The sequence below is a fragment of the Pocillopora verrucosa genome, chromosome 1 (genome assembly GCF_036669915.1).
Source record: "Pocillopora verrucosa isolate sample1 chromosome 1, ASM3666991v2, whole genome shotgun sequence".
Lineage (NCBI taxonomy): Eukaryota > Metazoa > Cnidaria > Anthozoa > Scleractinia > Pocilloporidae > Pocillopora > Pocillopora verrucosa.
Window position 1 is genome coordinate 1,800,296 of NC_089312.1, and position 21,000 is coordinate 1,821,295.

At 37.3% G+C, this 21,000-nt stretch overlaps 2 protein-coding genes across 2 annotated transcripts; one reads left to right on the forward strand and one right to left on the reverse strand.

Annotated features, from left to right (window-relative positions):
* Window positions 1-446: 446 nt before the first annotated feature.
* Window positions 447-5,133, reverse strand: LOC131788637 (carbohydrate sulfotransferase 12-like). Its single transcript, XM_059105713.2, has 3 exons — window positions 4,891-5,133; window positions 3,155-3,207; window positions 447-2,221 (listed from the first exon to the last, which is right to left on the reverse strand). The coding sequence occupies exons 1-3, from the start codon at window positions 5,018-5,020 to the stop codon at window positions 1,394-1,396; spliced, it is 1,011 nt and encodes a 336-aa protein (XP_058961696.2). The 5' UTR covers window positions 5,021-5,133; the 3' UTR covers window positions 447-1,393.
* A 4,879-nt stretch (window positions 5,134-10,012) lies between these two features.
* Window positions 10,013-19,868, forward strand: LOC131788600 (two pore potassium channel protein sup-9). The gene is made up of 2 exons (XM_059105682.2): window positions 10,013-10,679; window positions 18,361-19,868. Exons 1-2 carry the CDS (start codon window positions 10,352-10,354, stop codon window positions 18,960-18,962), a joined length of 930 nt encoding a protein of 309 aa, XP_058961665.1. The 5' UTR covers window positions 10,013-10,351; the 3' UTR covers window positions 18,963-19,868.
* The last annotated feature ends 1,132 nt before the right edge of the window (window positions 19,869-21,000 follow it).

A 21,000-nucleotide genomic window follows, 5' to 3' on the forward strand; every position in this document is an offset into this window, starting at 1 on the left:
GTCCAAGACGACGCACTGTTTTTATCATAAAAATTATTTCGGAATGAGCTGGAGAGTAGGAAAGGTTTACCAGGAGCTTCTCTCTGGAAAAAGACGAGATGGGAAGATCTCCTGGCGTCTTCAATAAGATCTGACATAGAACAAATCCTCGAGCCACTGATCAAAACGAGGCAAGCTTGTAATTTCACTTTCATCAGTTCTTTGTCCTTTTTATTTAAAAAAAAAAAGATTCCATTAAACCGTGTGTCTGTTTAGTTTTAGTGCACGGAGAATATCGAAATTTAATGAGAAAATAAGTAACACACTCCTCTCTGGCTTGTAAGGTCTGGTATGTTTTTCTGGAAAATTTTAACAGCATCATGTCTGTGATCTAAAACAGAACAGACAAACAGTACTGCACTATGGAATACACTTGTGAATTGGTTCCCTCTAAAAAAGCCATCAAATATATAAAAGAGGATATTGTGTTCCTCTCATATGTTGTTAAGTTCTTCCGTCCGATTAGTTGGTTGTCAGTGGAAATTAAACCCGCACTGGCAAACAATTTCATTTTCCCACCGTCTTCAAATTTTTTTTAATATTGATTTTATCAAAATCCAGCCCTAAGCTCACAAATTCCAACCATCAATGAGGTTTTCCATGGACATTGGCAAGAAAAGGAGAAAAAAGGGGGCGTTGAGTTCATTTTGCCAAGGAAAATTATCCGTGTCCTCGTTAAATCTCCTTTTCAAGTCATTTACAATAGCAAAGCTCGTCCTTGGAATGTCCTTCTTCTTGCTCAAGCAAAACCATGTAAGGTTTATATCTAACACTAGCTCTGCAAACGTTGGTTTTTCACAATATTTGTTGCCTCTTCTATCACTGCGGTTACGAATCATTTCCCATGCCATCGTTTTAAACTGAAAAAAAAAGGATCCTATTCCCGAAAAATTTTTTTGATAAGAATCCAGCATGCTGAAAGCGTTGCGTAATAAGAGCGAATAACAACTGAGAAGAAGACCTAGTATCTCTGAATTGATCTATGATGTCCCAAATCAGTTTTGTTTTAGAAGTATAACGTGGGAAGACGGAGTTCCCCAGGAAATGAGAGATTTAGTCTTTTAACTTCATCTCCTATAGATTCCGCCAACCTATCTGTCCTCTGTAAGGAATATATATCGTTAATTTGCTTTGATATAATCTGAGGGACCTGCCATTATTTGTCACCGGGGGACGAGTGGGTCGGAGGATTTCGTTTGTGTCGCCATAAAATTTATCTGATTCCCCCTTGAGGCTCTGTAATATTCTTATGCTACTCCCCTCCCATTGGCAGTTAATTGGCGAAATACCCTCCCCCCCCAAATCCAGGCGAAAAATAGTGACTGGTCCCTAACCTCTCCAATTTTGCGACATCTCATACCCAGTCCTTAAAGAGCTTTTTGATGGTAGCGGGGTACTTGAAACCAAACATTTCGAAGTCCTCCCGGTAGATATCTGCGAGTTTCACAATTTGGTGCAGTGGGATCTGGGAATAGTGTTTTTCCAGCAACACTGAAGTGTGAGATCTAAATGCTGGAAATTGAAACTGGTCATCCAATTGTAACTTTTTTAAAATATAATCAGCGTCTTCCTTGATGGTGTCAAAGTAGCCTACATAGTTATAATCAACGGCGCATGGGTAGCAGGTTTGGTGGGCTGGGCGCCAGTGCATATCCCACGAGGAAGGGTCTGGTAACTGATTAAGATAAGTGGTAAATTCTGCGAAAGTTGGTCTTCCACCGTTCTCGTTGTCTCGACCAACACCGCGAACTTTCTGAATTATTTTCCGGGCAACTGTCTCATATAAGTGAGTCGTTTTACCAACAAATTTATCCCGGTAGGCCGATAGTAATCTTTCAAATGGCTCCCGAACAAAGTAGAACTTCTGATAAGATTCCAGCATTTTCTTCCTTTCTTCTACTGAAAACTCGTTCAAGAATTTAAAGATTGAATAATCAAACAAAGAGATGTCATGGTTCGGTGTAACCGGGCGAACTGCAAGAACGTTCAGAAGTAAATCTTTCCACTGGCTGCAGCCGGTTTTTGGCACATAGCAGATAATAAACTTGTGCTTCTCACTAACGACAAAGTTAAAATGATTTCGATTAGGAAGTTTGTGAAAGATGTTCTTGTTGTTTCTTGATGCATTGCAGTAATTTCGGATCCGTTCAAGTCGATCTTGTTGGATCTTGTCTTGGTTCACCTGTAACATGAAACGAACTGTGATTTGCTACAGAAAACTGAAACTTGAAAATGCTGAGGGAGGCTTGTACCAATTCAAGGCAGTCGTGTTTGGATGCATCCTTCCTTTTAAATAGCTAAGCATTCCAGAGAAGATCTTTAAGGCTTATGGCGTATAACTTTTAAAAGAAACATAAATACATTGATTACGATAAAAATGCGCCTTTTTTTTTGTTTCTTAGTTCCTCTCCTTTACGTGCGTCCTCTGTCTAGCTACGTGGTGCAGATCCTAATAACGAGGTTGACGTAAAAAGCACGACCGTCTGGCTTATGAATCCGTGGGGGGTGGGGTGCTTCGATACTCGTGTTCAGCTTAGTGGCTAGTCTTTGTGAAGTTTTTTGTCTGAGAGAGGAACTGAGGAGTATTGCTAATAAATAAACTGTAAACTTGGAGTAATAAATCCCGATCAATAAGGACAGCCATTATTTATCGGCTGGAAGGGGAGAATCGGAGGTTCTTTTTAGGGGGATCAGATCGTTTTCAGGGGGAACGGAGGGGGGGGCTAGTTTCTTCCCCCCCCCCCCCCCCCCACCCTCCGTCGATAAATAATGATCAGTTCCTAAGAGAGCCAATGCAAGACTTGCTGGTAAGATTGTCAAGTTCTCATCTTTACAAGCAAGTGACAATTAATGAAACTACTAAATGACTTTTGGGAGGAATTTAGGCGCTAACAGGACTTTAATTGTAACCAATGTCACCTTAAAAAAGTGCTTCTACCAACAGAAAAACAAGTCAGACGTCGGCAGTGAGTCAAGTTTTAGGAGGTCTTTGCTCCTCAGGAGGGTAACAATAGTCAAACACTTCAGAATTTTGATTTATGTTGTAGCATTTACCCAATCGTTGATCAAGGTTTTTCCAAGGTCTTTTTGTGAGACGGTTAGGTTAAGTACTTACTGTTTTGTGCTCATGTGCAGCTGCAGCTAGACTAGAATTTGTGTCCTCGTAATCTTAAATAAAAAGACACCAAATGAATAGAATTACAAAAAAACACAAAGTATCAAATGAGTTTGGCCCCTTTAGAGCTAACCCTAAGCTTCGTTCACCTCTCTATTAAAACTCCTCTTTGTGTTCTGAAAAAAAAACTAATCCTTTCCACAATTCTAGATCTTTACTTTTTAGCAGCGATGAAATTTAATTTTCATGGCTAAGTTTCTTCAGCGTGTATATAATTTGGACAAGTACTCTAAGTTAGAGAATGATATGGCCCCAGGCACGGAAGGGGGGGGGGAGGTGAGGGTTGGCTTTGTCACGATAAAATTTACCTGATAATGGCAGTCAATTACCTACAGTCCCGCCCTTTATTCTCATTTGGCGACGACTGATCCCCTTCTCCATTCCCTCTTAAAAACTGTATAATTCCCCCCCCCCCCCCCGTGATAAATAATGACATCGTCTCAGATAAGTTAGGAATATGGAAAAAGAATCCACGGACCGAAATTGATGATTTCGCTCATTAATCGTTCTACAACTGCAGACTGTCATGAGGCTTCTAGCTGCAATTCTACATTTAGAGAGGTCTGATTTTATTTGTACGCTCCTAAGTCAACTGTGACCACTGACGAAAAAACTATCGTCGAGTCACGCGGCGTCGAAAATCATAATTAGTATTCAAAATATGAACCCCAAAAATTTAGCAACAATAAGCAAAAGTATATAAATAATTTTATCTACGGAGGTAGACAAAAGATAAAACAGGAATTCGTTTCGAAATCACTAAAATGTGGGACCCCCCTCCCCCCTTTTCAAAGTTGACGAGGTGTGACACTAAATTTTGAATTTTAAATTTATTCCTGCGAAATTTTGCAGATTTACCTAATTGTTCGGGATTTAGTAAGCAGTAAGGCTCTTCGTGTGTTAACTTAGAAGCGTGACACAGTCAAGGTGATGTGTCGAGTCACGCAATACAAAGTTATATTATTACTACATCTCAGCCCAAGATATCACAGTTGTTGGTTTACAAACCTATTGTTTGCTTTGTGTATTGGGCGGAAAACGGATCAATGTTTGAAAGGAAATAATTTTACTCAAAGTATAAATCTGTTGGATAAGCCAGTTTTCGTAAATTTGTGACATATCTGTTGGTTTGCCAACAGCAGGATATTGTTATCTGAAAGAACTGTCGCAATTTAAATGCCTCTTAATCTGTCCGAAATTAAATTCAAATAAAACGAAATCATTATCAACAAAGAGTAAAAGAAAATAATTAACGGGGTAGGGAAACACCTCACCGAGGGTGGGAACGATTTAGGCTGATAATCAGAAGTATAATTTGCCAAGGTCCATTTTTCGTGATCGCGAATTCTTTCATCAATATACCTTTGTGTAATACTATGATGGCGGCTTCAAATTTCAGTGATGCCTTGACAGAAAAGCCATTCCAGATAAAACATAAAGCTATGGGTTTGGGAAAAAATAGGTAGCTACCGGCCGGCATGAGGGTTCTGTTTTTTTTTTTTTTTTCCGGTATCGATGTCCATTATGTAACACTAGACATCTACAAAATGTTACCCGATGGTAAAACAATAAACCGAAGTTAGTTTGGTTTGCGATAAACGATACATCCCACGGGCATAAAAGAGTAAAATTGAACACAACTTAAATTTATAATTTACGCTGAAAACTCGACGTACCTCGCTGCGACAATCTCCTCAGCAACAGAATTCCGACCACCAAAGATATCACATAAGCGGCGGCCGTCCGAACCGGCTTTTTCGTTGTAACACCGTAGAAACCTCGTCTGATTTGCGAGGCTATTGGCATTTCGTACAGAGAGCAAACGGAAACGCTTGGCAGTCACGGGTAAGATTCCACTTCAAAGAGCGTGTTCAATTTGGAAGCGCGTTGATATCGGTAGTGATGGCGTTAGACCAAGGCAGGGATGGGACGGACTTTGAAATCAGACGCTATACATCCTGCCTTCGTATGTCTCTAAACATTTCCTGCGGTACTGACAAGGAGAATTTGTTTAACCATCAGTTATTTCCTTTATTTTCGAAGCCGTAATTTTTAACTCTTCGATAATGCAAGGGAATTTTTGCGAAATGATTACTTTCAGATGTAAATATTTTCTAATCGACTTTCATCTTTTTAATATACAAATATTTTATTTTTTTGACTCGGCGCATTAGCTACCTGAGCTAGGAGCGCAATAACAGGGTCGTAACAAGGTATATGAGATCAGGGATCACAGCCCCGGGATCTGGGATCACAACACTTGGGATCGGGATCAGCAGTGTTTTAGTGGAATCAGGGATCAAAATTGTGAACGTTTTTGGGATCAGGGATCAAAATTCTCAATGTTTTTGTGATCAGGGATTAAAATTCTCAACGTTTTTGTGATCAGGGATCAAAATTTGGGGCAAAAATACAGGATCAGTTATGAAAAAATATACCTTGTTACGACCCTGCAATAAGCTTCAAGTTCTCGAGCAAGCAGAAAGTATTCGCAAGGTGTGACAAAGATGTTATACATGCGTGACGTTTTTCGAACGTTACATGTAAAAGAGTACGTGATGTGTTTGGGTGTCACAGACCTGCTTCAGACTAAGTGTGAGGATCGAAAATATATACTCTACTTATTAAGACCCTATTCAACGTTCCCTAAGGAAGTCTGCTATTGTCAGACGAAACGCGTTTATTTTGATGCTTGCATAGCTGCTCACTAATTTATGATTTTTTAAAATAAGATGTTAATCACTCTGAGAGGGTCCAAAGGGCAAAAGAAGCAGTTATTGCCTTAGGTGTTCAAAACAAGACAGGCATCGAATTTTATTTCCATGGAATAAAATGGGGTGGGGGTTTTTTGCGCCAAATTGAGGACACTAGGTCTGGCGTTCCAATTACATGATCACAGTTCATGTGCCAAGTGAATGTCACGTCACGAGTAAAAGGCTCGCATTTCGAACTCGTCTAAAATTTTCCTGCGGGCAAATCTAGACAAACGCGCATCCTGCAGCGGTAATAATAAGAGTCTGCTCGCTGGCTCAGACAAGGTCAGGATAGAATAAGGGGATGGGGTTAGGTACGGGGAAATTGTCCTGGAAACCGATCTTTAAAATTGTTGATCAGCCATAGAGACTGCGGGCTCTCCGACGGAGGGGCATCAAACGAAACACAATCGAATGGCTTTTCTTGCTTCTCTCTAGAAATTGCTTTAGACGATACAAGTTTATAGAATAACGACAAAGCGATTAAATCAAAGGAGACCAAAATGATAGACTTTGAGAGTTTCAGATTCCGAACGAAGTCACGAGTAGTTGGAACACAGAACTGTTGATCTCAGCAGCTATGTTTCTCTAAAGGATGATATTTAAAGCGGGCTTACGGGAAGAAATGCACCCTTAAACTGCAAGGTAGAAAAAATATATCATGTCAATATTACCGGTTTATTATAATTTTTCTCAAAATTTACTCAGGTATGTCCAATTGTACTTCAGTTATACGTTTTCCGAGAAGTTTAATATTTCGTGTGAGTTTACAAAAAGAGACCAAATTTTATAACGAGCAGCTTCTTTTGTCCGTAGAAAATAGGAAATGTATTTAAAAAAATACCAAACCTACATAAAAATGTCAACTTTATGTATTCAACTCTGAAAATCATTACTCTAAGTCCGAAGGGACTGCTATACTCAAGCTAAATTTTAATCCAGTTTAAGTCTGTTTCAATTGTTTCATAACCTCGAGAGAAATGAGTTTTTTCATGATCTGTTGAAAGAAAAAGTGCGGCGAAGCGCATTTGAAATTTATGATCCTTTAATAGTGAAAGCCGATAAGAACTATTGACACAGATTGGCTGCGATGTTACCCAAATGATCTTTCATAACGCTCTGAACGGCCAAGAATAGTAGTATTTTGGCAATTAAGCTTCCTCCTTTGAGAAAAAGCTAACAAATATTTGTGTTCGTCGCAGCAGGAGGAAAATTTTTTATCAATAACAAAAGATCTATCTCTTTTCAAACAACACATTTTCTTCTGGAAGAAATATTGTGTTATGAGACACAATTTGACTTCGATCAATTAATGACAGATGTTGCGTAGGAGAAATTTCTCTGCGTAAGCTTGCTCTAATGTCATTTCGTCTCCCATTATGAACTTTTTGAATGCATTGTTTTATTTCTTCGACATGTTCGGTAGATTAATTTGCAAAACCGCACTAAAGCAAAGATTACCTGTAAAATAATCAATCCGCGAAATTGGAATAAAACTACACCATGGAATTATTTCTAGATTTTAATTTGCCCCGCAAAGTAACGAATGTTGTGAGATCTCATCGAGTTTTCTTTGTGCCATGAAAACATGCTTTAAAACAGAGATCAGTCGGTTTTCTTTTTCGTTGTTTATTTTGTATTCAAGCCTCATTAGCTCTTTAAATCTGATATTTTTGTGTGACTATACAAATGAGTTCGTGATTGTCTACAGACTGTATGTCTTTTTCCACTTCATTTTGAAATGAAAACTCTTTCATCAAAAAGCCACCGGCGGAGAAGAGTGTTTCCTATTTATTTAGAACAAGTTCCTGTACGTGCCTATCGCACCAGAACAGGGATTATGTAGTTGTTTCAAAAGGATACCCAGCTCGTTTCTTCTCACGAAAATTAACTTCTTTTATTCTGACCCAAGAGTATTTTCAAATTTTCGTTATGCAATTAACTGAAAGTTTTGCTATTCAAATCTTACGTTTATGACGCATTGGACAATGAGAAAATTTTTAGTTTAATTTGCAAATTGTGGGCGATCGACAAACATGTAGTCTCCGCGTGAATTTTATTGTCGCTTGAACAAAACACCTCAAAGCATGGTTCATTGGAAACAAGGAAAAAGATCTCTGGAAATCTTTTGAAAATGTAATTCTATGCTATTCATTTTCAAAACAACTTAATGTTACCCCTTGCATTGAGGGCCAAAAGTTTTGATTTTGAAATACATCAGCGGAATATTAAAAACAATATTCAAGGAAGTAAAAATTTTCGTTGCTAAGATATCTAAGTGGTTTTCGGTTAGAATGTGCAAAAACAAATGATGTTTACCCAAAAGCCGTAAAATTAATAAATGCTGAAATTCGAATAACTATCGGCAACTTCATTAACAAGTACTAACAGCAGAGAAAATTTCAATTAATTTCTTGATAAGAGCCAAGTGGTAATAAATCAGATCTTAGGTTTCGCCGAAATATCTTCTCACGTTTGTACGAAAATGGAACAAAAAATCCTTTTACATGCGCTGAATTTCATACAAATTAGTTCAAATATGATAAAAGTGCCCAAGAAAAGTTTTGAAATGAAAACAACACCCTTATGTTATCTGTAATATTACCCTGAACCGAATGCAAAGGAAAATAATACGAAAAATAACAGTTAATGGCTTTCTGTGTTGATTTTAATGTTACTTTGCTCATTCGGTATCAAAATAAAAATATCGGAAAATCTGAGGAAACATTTTTAACAATAATAAACTTTGATTTCCATCATAAGGTAACTCGCATGTCAATATTTTCAATTTGATCGCTCACAAGAGGGCCACGATTCGCGCGACTGGATTGACAAGCAACATCAAATGTCAACAAAAGGGCTTCTTTGTTGAAACAAAATGCAAATATGTTCTTGTTCTCAAGACATACATTTGAGTAAGAGTTATGGCAAATTGGAAGAAAGTCTGACAGCGCACCGGAATAAACAGAAAAGAAAACGACATTCAACTGTCAAACGTTTGCCAACTATCTGTATTCTCTTTCAAAAGCTAAACTAGTCATGGTATATATTAAGCTTTTTTTTCTTTCCTTGACCGATACCCGTTTGATTCAGTTAGCCCCGTAATGGATTTGCACGAGTTAAACCATTACATTATATTCTTCGAGTTTTATGAAAAATTAATGAACGAGTCGACGCAAACGATTTGATTCTCCTTCGATTACAATTCACATGACATGTTAAATAAACTGGACAAATTTTGTCGAAATAATTCACGTTTGGAAATAATAGGTTGCGAGTATTTTTTTTTATCGCACTTGACAAGGGAACAAAAATTAGTTTTACTTTCGAAAAAATTTAACTAGTTCCAGTCGGTAATAGACAAATAAAATTCTGTTTTCATCCATTGAAAGACTAGGAAGTCTTTTTCAAATGACATTTAAAGGCTAAAATATAGATTCAAGACATTGTATCCTGGTGTAAAAATACAAAAAATCGTAGAAATTTCCTTGTAAAAACATATTTGGAAAACATCAGAAATTCTCTGCTTTCCTTTTAGAAAGATATTTTGATTTCTGAAGATTTTATTTTGCAATTGTTCACTTTCTTGCATCTCTGCTCAATTTTTCCCAAGACAGCTGGCTTTCTGTTTCACGGGCAATTCAATCTCTATTGTCGAAAGCTACGAGGGGTCTTCGAATTTACACATTCTCCGCTGAAAACTTGTGATTTTTCCGCATAAATCTCGGCTACTTTATGTTCATTTAGTTCTTAAAACGCCATCATCCCAGCGTTACATCTTAAAAGCAACCTAAAATCGAGTGACAGGTAGTAATTCGCCTTCACATTAAAGCACCGGAACCAAGCTTGTATGATAAATTTCCTTCATGGCGGAAATCTTCTTGTTCGAAATGATTGCGTTTGCCTTATATGGCAAATTTAATAACAATAGAATTTTGGGACTGCACGCGGTTTGTTTTTTAGGCAAAGACCCTTGAACACCAAAGTGCTTAAGACGCGTGTATGTCATTTTTTATGTGGCGCGCACTGGGGTAGTTCGACGCTTACACGTTTTCCCGCGCCAAACAGGTGAATGAAGCGCGCGCGTTGCCAATTAACTGTGTTTATGTACAACCTCTTAACAATGGACCGAGGAACATTCAGAATTTGCGCACACAATATTCTCTAATCAAGGTATTCATTCTTCTCTCGCTAACAATATTGCCAGCTGTGACGTCACTAGCTTATCAGGCCACGATTGTCGACAACCAGAGTACCTTACCTCCGGTGGATGAGAAAATAGCACGTTCAGCGCACTGACCCATCACAAACAAGCAGGAGCCGCGAACGCGAGGGCAGTTCGCCCAGCTGAGCTTCGTTCACTAATCGCTCCCGCGCTCGCCAAATGGGGGTTTTCTTCCTAAACTTTTTGCGGGCGCTGAAAGGCCCGACTAAAAATCTCGTCTTGAGAACTACTTTATTCCTGGTGTATTTACTATTTGGCGCGGCAGTTTTCCAAACGATTGAGTCGGGCGCTGAACACCGCGAAATTCATCATTTTGACAAAGTACAGCAGCGGATGAAAGAAAAATACAACATTTCGGACGAAGAGATGCATATTTTTTTCACAGAAATTTCGAAGGCCATCGACGACGGATACTTCGATGTGGCTTACGACCGATGGAGTTTTGCCGGTTCGCTTTTTTTCACTGGGACAGTTGTGACTACCATTGGTGAGTACCACTATTATGTTGTTACTCAGGGTATTTTTTTAATACTCGTTGAAGCACCGCGCTTTTAAATTTAGTTATCTCGTTGAATTTCGACCCTTTAAGATATCTCCATGCTGTCTCATTTATCGGAAAACCACCGCAGTGTAGTGCGCGGTTTTCTGATAAATTTCTTGAGAACTTTGCGCGATTTAACTTTCATTCAGTACTAATGTCTTCTTCGGATATCGATTGCATATATTTTGCACTTGGTGGGAAGCAAAAACACAATCCGTGCGACCGTTGTATTTTAATTTCTAGAAATATAAGTTTATTGTGAAAGATCGACTAAGATTCCTTCGTTGCTAGCGATTAACTGAGCGTCCTTTCGTTCAGTACTTAAATTCAAGTTTCTAAAGCACAGTTTCTAACGTGATTTGGCGCTGTCAAACTGTAGCGCTCATTAAAACGCAAAATCGCTCGCCAAATCGAATCTCTGGTTTGCCTTTTGGTTGATATAAACTTATTAATTTTCAAACATTTTACCCCAAAAAAATCGCTGGTCTTTAGAATTAGAATTTAACGATCCTGTCAAAGTCCTGCCTCCTTTTGTTGCGGATTAAAAAAAGCGCTCGATCTGCATTGAATATGAATATTCAAACTCCTGTTTCCGATTTGAATCGGACGCTTGCAGATTGTTTTGTTGTCAGAGGTAGTTCTTTCCATGAATTCATTAGTTAAAACACAGAAATAGCGCGCTATCACTGCGACGAAAAATAGAAAATCGCTGAGTTTTGTAATTTTTCAAACGAAAACATGCCATCGGCCGCTCGTTCGAGAATTAATTTCGCCGAGAAGCACAGTGTTCATAGCTCAAGCTGTGTGGAGTCTGTATTATGCAAAACAGCGATCAAAAGATTATGAACTTACAGCAAAGACGACGACAAAATAACAATAGTAGCTTACCGGTTCATTTATTTCTATCGCCCCGTGAAAAAATCCAATTTCACTAAGGCGAAAAAATCAAGATTTTCAACTTTCGGCATATCAGTGGAATAGTGGTTTGGCCTCAATTAGAAAGGATATCATTAAATGCCTATTTTCCTTCGGGTAAATAAAAGATTGGGCTTTGCCTATACAAAATGCGAATCTGACATTTTGATCGAAATAAAAATTAGCGGCAAATGAATATTTTATCCTAACCAGGAAAATACTCCGGTAGAAGTGATCGAATTTACTTTGATAGTAAGTCCCAGAAACTGCGCAAAAAAATGAACTGATTGATCCCTCGGGGTTTCAAATCCTCCAAGATTTGCGTAGGCTTCCGACACAAAATTGTATATTTGTTTAGAAGCAGCTGTGGCACTAGAAAAGAGGGTCTTTTTTTCATGACAGAGGTGATTAAGAAGCTAAAACTCGGTATAATCAAACACTATACCAAAGGAAATCTAGCACAGGTCCCAATTCAATTTACGAGGCCAGAAGTTTTGATTTGGCGGGATATTAATGAGGAAATCTTAATTTTTTTTTCCTGGAAGATGTGGGATCCCTGAATGTCAGAATGTACTACCTTCACTTGACTATCAAGCTACGGATATTCTGTTAAATGTACAAGATTTATTTTCCATTTCGAGTTTTTTTGTTTACGAATTTATCATTCATTAAAGGAAAAAGGACATCTTTTCCTTGGAAAGAAGAAATTGGTATTGAAATCATGAGAAACAGTTTTCACCGGCAGTAGAGGAAAGGAAATATACCGAGACTGCAAAAGTGCATTTGAGGACCAATTTGTTACAAGAGTATATTCCATTACTTCCGATCAAACAAAAATCTGGATATTTCTTTATCAATTTCATGTGTTTTTGTTGTTCCTACAGTGAATCACGCCCGGTTTTCGTCTTGCTAACACGCGCAATTTTTTTTATGATCGACAAACCTCGGCTTGATGAAATGCTGGTGACCTATGTTTTGGCGGGTTTTGAGAGGGACATGTTTACCATAAACAAAAATGGAAATAGCGAAAAATTGCTTTCAATAATATGGTCACCACCTGCCTCAAGGAACTTAAATGTATTTTAACGCGTTTTCTGTTTTTAGCGTATTTCTCGAAGAAAATGAACAAAAAGGTGCACGAATCCTACATAGTTTGAGAAGCATTCGGTCCTTTGGAAATATGGTCAAGAGTTGTATACAGCTTTTCAACCGAAATTTGCAATTTCACGAACGAGTGATTTTTCCGCTTTTGAACGTATTTGGAACAAAATTTCTGTAACAAAAAGACAGCTCTATGTTGCATTCAAATCTATGGTGTAGAAAACATTCATCTTTTGTTGAATAGTGAGAGTGAAGTTTATCTGTGAAGGCTGGCGTTTTTGAGGCAAAACTCGATATTGTTTGAAGCGAGTTCAGATTCAGTTGTCGGTTTCATTCGCTCAAAGAAAGAAAAATTAACGAGTCCGAAATGTTTCTTTAAGCGGCGTAAAAACAGTTGCATTAACACCTTTTTTGTCACTTGTATTAGTAGGAATGGAAATGAGCTTTCTCGCTGATCCATGCGGCGTGATAAAGATATTTTCTATCTATGAATGGAAACTTCATATCTTCTGAATTAAATCGTGAAGAGAAAAAAAAAACTTTAGAAAAAAAGCAACTTTATTTCATAAGGCCGTTTTATTCTGTTAATCAGGGAATTCAGCTTTTAACTGTATGAAGAAATAATAAACTGGAATTCTTTGAAGCGTTATCATCGCACGTTTAAAAGTAGAAGTAAAAGAGGGTATAATCTTTTTCTTTTAGTATTTAGAGATTCGGTGAACCTTTCTTTGGAGCAACACTCTTACGTACAAATTTCTTTCGTTCAAAGAATATTTTTATTTTCATTTTTGTTCTAGAATTACTTTTTTCTTGAACAATATCTGCGAGGTGTAGAATTGTATTTTCCGGCATATTCTGTAATTTCATTTGTTTATATAATTTTACGACTCTTCAAAAAATGAACGAAAAGTTTTCTGAAGCAAACAATAATTCTCGTCCGGCAGCATGGAAATTCTGGAAAAAAAGTTATTTTAGAGCCAATTCAATCACCGATCTCACACGCGGCCAAATTGTAAACTCGACCTCATTAAAGAAGATTTCTTGTTTGTTGTTTTATTTTTCAGCTCAGAATAAAATCTTTGAAAGAAGAGGAAAATGGTGTTAAATTTCAAATTTCGCATTCAACGGCCATCTTGTGGTTTTAATTGAAATTTGATTACTGTGCATGTTTCCCTCTCTCTCTGGTTTAACAAATAAGTTTCCAATTTTCTTATCCTGTGCTCCATGCGTCGACTTCGTCGAAATCGGAAATTCTCTACATGCGGATTTTCTCAATTTTCGCCTTAAAGTCGCAATTTTAACAAAACCTTATTTCATCTTGATAAAATTGAGTGAAAGCTTTGCCAGTTCGTTCACTTGCGTGTTTCTGCTTACGTAAAGAACAAATCTGAAGGTCTGTTTTATTATTTTAGAACGTGGTTTTCGTTAATTAATCACACCTGATAAACTCAAACCCACAATTGATTTTAATTTAGGTTAAGGAATCGAGTGCGTTTCGTTTTGACAGAAAAAAATATAACTTCTATCAACAAAAAATTAACTCAGGTTACAACTACGCTGAGATTGCCATAGCGCCCTTCACGTCTTACATTGTAATGTAAAAATTACCTCAGCTAAGTAAATGCTGTTCTTAAGTGTTAGCACGCCTTTGAACAAATACGAGTGTCTTCATATGAAAGAATTCTAGAGACTTAATTGAAAGTAATTTGGAATTCTCCTTAACGAATGAAACATTTATGGTTTTCATTGTACCTCGTGGATGAATCATTGTTTGCTGGGTTTTGTGTGATAAAGTTCTAATAAATTTATTGTTAATTTACTGATATTTGAAAATCTCGACCACGGAATACTCTTTTTGTACATCATTGCTTAATATACCCAGGACACCAAATTGACAAAAAAATATATTTTAGCACGTAAAGTTTGACGCAATAAAACTTTGTCGTATTCAAAATTCTTTGTGGGGGACACTGAAGAATTATGAATTAAGCGGTCCATTTCAAAGGACAAAATCACGGTAAATCGCTGTTCGTCTCAAGATATCTGTTTTAAAAAAATCTGAAATTCTTAAATGAGAGAATCTGAAGAAAGTGAATTGCATATTTTTGGAAGTGCAATATGATAGAATTTTAAAATTTTCTTGCAGGGAAATTGAATACTTCCTGTACCTCTGAATCGCTTTTATCCTTGGTATCCTTCTTTACGAGGAAAATTGAAGAAATTAAGAAAAAAGGCAGTTAAAGTTTTAGCCAGCATTTCCAAAAATACAAATGAATAACGTATTTAAGACGTGAACTGAATTTATCATGACTCACAGGCTACTCTGAGTAAAACCGTTTTTTTTTTCTCAGTCAGCGTGGGTGACATTTTATGCAGACCTCGCAACGCCTGTGGCGCTGAATTTTCTATCGCTTGCTAGAAGAAATTTAATCATAACGAGAGCTCAAATGCCGTTCCAACGATTCTCCTTTCGGGATTTCATAAACACCTTTTTTTCACCATAGTATTTAGTTATCTGAAGCAAAAGTAAGCTAATGGCAATCATAATAAGGCAACCATGCCAAAAGTTAACTGATCATGAAAGCTCTATATCCATGAAGCAGATCGATTGAAATTTGAATAAACTTTTTCTAAAAAAAGGAAAATAATGTCTGGGCGATTGGTCTCCCAACGAGAAATAAACAAACATATTGATTTGAATTTTTGTGGCTATCTAACAGCAGGGACGAGTAGACATATTCTCAGACAAAGTTTAAAATTAATTGGAGAATGACGATAAGACAGAATGTCGGAAATATGCGTCTACAGCGCAATTAACTAGTAAGAATCTGATACGATCAAAATTCTGCGTAGGACGCCTCTGACTTTTGTCTTCTCTCTTTCAGTTTAAAATGATATAAAAAATTAGAGAAGATTAAAGAAGTGTCAATTGTTGAGATTTTGAACGGTTTGCTGAAACAATATGAAAAGTTTAGAAGCGAAATCTATCATCATATTACTATCTTTCTTATTCTATTTACGAAATATATCATTTTGCGACGATTTTATGGATCTGAATCGCTCAATTGTCGAAGCAAAGACGATAAAATTAGACAACTGAATATTACGCGCGGTTGCAATTGCTGAGGACGTGGCGAATTCTGTTTTTTCCGTTTTCAGGTCTAATGATAGTTTTTGTACTTCGCTCACATTTCTTAGAACAACCGTGAAAGCGAGCGAGGAAGTGAATAAATAAATTAATAAGTGAGTGAGCGAGTGAGAGAGTTGTTGCGTGCGTGAGGGAATGAGTGAGCAAGAGATTGATTGAGCGAGGAAGTTGGTAAGAGAGTTATTGAGTGAGTGAGTAAGCAAGTCATTGAATAGGTGAGGTTTTTTTAAAGACTACCATGTTTTTTAAGCGAGAAGGCGGATAAGGAAACGAAATGGAACACTAAACGGTACAACGAATCACACAGTGATGTTCAACCTTTCATTGCGTTAATGTTTCCTATTTAATTCATTAATGTGAAAGCCGCAAGTTTAGCCGGCACGTAAATCAAACGAAGGGCTCTTTGAAAGCAAAAATTTCTTTTTTTTTTAATCTATATATTATCGCTGGTTACCAGTGATGTGTTTCCCCTCAATTAAATTTTTTTTTCATAATACCACGGAAGGCGAATTTATCTCTAGTATATGTTTCGAAACGCAGAGAACTTTATTTAGAAATATTACCTTTCATTAACCAAAACATAACATGATTAAGAATTACTGAGGGGAAGGGGGATTGATTTCTTTTTAATTTTGCCCATGAAGTCACCGATGAACCCACACAGTTTTTTTTGGTAAAACGGTGGACCGTTTTTTCTCTGTCAAGTTAATGGCTCTCTCTTCTCGCTTTTTGATTATAACCATTATTTGCCAAACGAAAATATCAATAGATAAAGGAATTATTCATTCAATATGTCTATAAATCGTATTCGAATATACATTTAGTCAAATATTCAAATTATTTGTAATGTGGGCTCTGTAATGGCAAAAAAGCCATTAACTGGGAAAGTGAAATGAACGAATAGTAACGATATCGACTGGCGGATCGGATTGCACGTCATCAACTTTTCATAACACTTCCGCATTTCTTTTTGCACGAAAACTTGGTCCTGATGCAACCGACTTGCAGTTGATGATAACTGAAAAAGTTTTATTTCACGCTTGGTTGTAAGAACTACTGTAGTATCCAAAGTACTTGCATGTTCTCATTAAAGGATTGTAAATTCCAGACGTTAATGTCATTCGCTAACGAATGTCATTCATTATTTACGGCTGTAAATAAACAGTCATCAACTCTTGGAAATGATGGTCGATATGGGACTGTGAAGCACTAATGTGCAGTTAGCAAAGTGACAGTTGGTGTGGGTGTAATTTTCAATTCAGTGTCAAAAATAATCAGAGATTGCATTAGTTTCGCTTTACTTCTCTTTGTGATTGGTCCAGAAAACTCGCACCACTCTATAAGCCAATCAAATGCAAAACTAAAGCCAATGACAACTTGATCGCCCACGTTTTTCCGCGTTTTAGGAAGTTGGCTTGATTTTACTTTGAGTTCTCATTAGCTCTAAAAAGTAGTTTCCTCTCTTCTGTCTGGCCGTTATGATTACTTTGGGTTTTTTTTTACGACACAATCAAAAAGAGTTATCGCACCCTGTTATCAAACGCCCTATTATCAGACGTAAAACTGAAGGAGGAAGAACATTTACTGTGACTGCTTGTCAAGCCTGGAACAGCTTACCGCTATCTATGCGGAAAATAGCGTCGCTTAATTCTTTGAAGAACAGCAGCTTTTAAATCATTTTATTCTGTGATTTAGTTATACTTTTGTACTTTTTATTGATTTTATCTCTCATCTCTTGTTTTTTTTATATTCGTTATATTATCTCATAGTTATGCCATAGTTTTTAACATCCGTGTTGTAAATAATTTTAGAGGGCCACTGGTTTGTTAGTATTTCTATACTGTTTTAGTGCTACCCTCTTTAAATAAAGTCTTTACTTACTTACTTACTAGAGTGAAAAGTACATCATAAGGCTTTGTCTACACCAAATTGCATGAATTTCAAAACGGCGTCTTCACTCTGAAAACGAAATCTAGGTTTCATGTCTATGAAAAAATTGAAATATAAATTTTTTCCACTCATACTCACGCTGTAACTTACGTCACTCACATGGACCTGACAGTGTCTCTGAGCATGCGCACGACCAGGAGATAATCATACTGCCAAAAATTCAAAGTGAAGTTACATCATTGTTTTCGAAGGGTTTCATTTTCAGCTGACAGGTAATAAGTTTACCAAGCAGTAAAGAAGATGCTTCTTTTTTCAGAATTTTCTGGAGTGGACTTAAGGCTCTGCATTGTTTTATTTTGTTACTAAACAGTGACCACGACAAATGCTTTGCTATGCTGTGCTGAGAGGATGCAAAAAAAAAAACCTGGATTATTCGATTGAATTCTGTCGAAAGTTTCGGAAGGCTTCGAAGCACTACACGTCGAAATTGCAAAGGAATCCGCCGAACATAGGAACCCTACAATTCGAAACTAAATATTACAGAGCTGAAAACGTTTTTCCGTTTTTTTTAAGGTTATGGCAAGATGGCTCCGAACACGGTCTGGGGACGAATCTTCTGTATATTTTACGCCATATTTGGTATTCCAATCACGGGCTTAATGCTGAAATCGATCGGCGAACGGATAACAGAGGCAACGGCGAATTTTTGGAAACTAATTGACACAAAGATCTTCAACAGGGAACCTCGAAAAATCTACCTCAAAACTGTAGCGTGTATATTCCTGATGGTAACAGGAATGATCTTACTTCTGGCAGGTATAGGAAAAAGCTACGAAGGATGGACATTTTTCGAAGGAGTTTATTTCGCTTTCATCACACTAAGCACGATCGGTTTTGGAGATTATGTGCCCCAGCATCCAGCCAATAGCGAGAAAGATCACCCTGGTTACGTCATTGCCTTCACAGTACTCACATTCGTTTACTTTACATTTGGTCTCGCGGTCGTCTCCAGTGCCTTGCTGGCTATCAGTCGTTTATTCGAGGACGAGCCACCCTGGGGCTTTATCTCTTTGATGGGAGGGGACGATGGCGAAGATGACGAACAAGACAATCTACTAGCTGAGAAAAAGAAAGCTCAAATCAAGGACAAGATGGCGGGAAGTGGCGCTCCTTGATGTCTAAATACATTAGAAAATATATCATCTTAATTTCTGTGGATTTATTGTATCAATTTATGATAATTATGTCGTCGGGGGATCAGTGTGTTGATTTTATTTCGGGAATTTGTCATACGTGGTCTTGTGACGTCATATCGTGGTCCAGAATTATAGCTCGATTCACATCTTAAGCAAACAAACCAGCTTCAACATCAAAGGTTATTCGGAAAGAAAAATCAAACAGTGGTACAGAACATAAGAAATATTTTTATTACAAGAAAAGAAAACGGTCAAGAAAGGATCCAAGAAAACCAGTGAATGCTGGATGTAAACTGAGACATACTGCGAGCTAAAACACTGAATTCCTGACAGTTGGTCGGAAAAGTCGAATGTAGGGACACCGATTTTCTCCGCGGTTTATTGGAACTGAGTTTGTGAATATTAGAGAGGCTGCTGCATTTGGTTGGACGCGAATGCTACTAGAGTCGTCTGACTTGGAATTTCGCCGGTTCAGCGGACCAACAATGTAATTTAGGTAGGTAGAGAAGAAATGGTGTATTAATGGTAACTGGTTTTTGTCAAAAGTTCGACATGGTAGACGTTACACTTTTCCACCGAAAATTCTGTCAAACTGATGCCAAACGTGAATTCCACTTTACCTCTATTAGCACTAGATGTATCTCCTCAAGTTTTCTGCAACAGTCTGATTGTCACGTAGCAACCTGGTGTGACAGATGTTCGCTTGCTGCGTGACAACGAGCAAATTGATTGTGTCTCGTGTCCCATGTTGTGCATGTTTAGGACAAATTGACGAACCAAATGAACGAAGTTCTCTGTCACTAAGAAAGAAATCAAATACCTTGATTATTTAAGCAATATATTTATTTTTGTAACGACCTATTAAACTTAATATCGGTGTCTAAACTTAAACGTTATCTTCAAACCTCCTCTGATGCAGTTCAGATCAGCCCATTGAGTTACATTTTCTTTAAATTCTTTAGTTTTTCAGCAGAGCGTAATTAACAATTAACAAATATTATAAACTAGCCGTACTGTCTCTACCAATAACGTTTTCAGCCGCATTCTCAGTAACTCATCGATCGTCAATATGTAATGTAATGAGTCTATCAAACTAGTCTAGAGATGACCGAGGGGTGCGTTGGACATTTACTACTTCGTTAGTTATCTAGCATCGTTAAAAAAAACCGTCCGGTTTCAATGTGAACCATTCAAGCGCTCAAAGTCATTGCATTCGAGCTTGTAGTAATAAACTTTTGTTACTTTTTAGAAAACTCTGATTTTTCCAAACACACGGTCATCACTAAACACATAAAAGTATCCGCTGAATTAAGTCTTCAGCTTTAGAAAATTTAAATTCTCCATACTTCCGAACTTTTGTTCATATCCAGAGTTTCAGCTGTGTAAAAGGCAAGCTCAGTTTGCAAACTGTTTCCTGACGCTAGCGAACTTAGCGTACTTTACAGTTCTACAAATTACGTTGTATATTGATTTTTTGGAAACTTATTAATAAGGCAAATCTAGTTTAGTTTGAAAAAAGAAGGTATTTCTTTACGTAGCAAGGGAAGAACTGTAACACAATAGACTGCTTATTCTAGGGATATGTCATAGATTTAGGATCATGTGACTCTGGAAGCCACATCAAACGCCTCAGGCAAGGCATTATATGGTAGATCCTAAGGTGTCTTAAGTTACTTAAACGTTAAGAAATGGGGTTATATCTTACTTGAAATCTCAGAAAGAAAACCAAACAAGACAAAACAGAAAACATAACAGGTGTATCTAAAAATACTACGTGTATTTACGATAGTGTTACTTTGCTTTTGGTTGCAACGTCAGAAACTACAAAACAATAAGATAATTTGGCGAATAATGCACATTGGAATTTGAAGGTGCTCTCACGTATGAGATGCGCGTGACTGTGTTCCCTAGATGTTTTAAACGTACGCAGTTACGTTTATTAAATGATCTGAAATGAAAACCCAAGCGAATCGATTATGTGCTAGTAACGTGAATGACCTCTTGTTGTTCTAAAAAT

Coding starts and splice junctions, on each gene's coding strand:
- LOC131788600 (XM_059105682.2), top strand. CDS start 10,352: ATGGGGGTTTTCTTCCTAAACTTTTTGCGGGCGCTGAAAGGCCCGACT. Junction 10,680..18,360: donor GACAGTTGTGACTACCATTG/GTGAGTACCACT, acceptor GTTTTTTTTAAG/GTTATGGCAAGATGGCTCCG.
- LOC131788637 (XM_059105713.2), bottom strand. CDS start 5,020: ATGCCAATAGCCTCGCAAATCAGACGAGGTTTCTACGGTGTTACAACG. Junction 3,208..4,890: donor GAGGAGATTGTCGCAGCGAG/GTACGTCGAGTT, acceptor TTTTTATTTAAG/ATTACGAGGACACAAATTCT. Junction 2,222..3,154: donor CTGCACATGAGCACAAAACA/GTAAGTACTTAA, acceptor TTCATGTTACAG/GTGAACCAAGACAAGATCCA.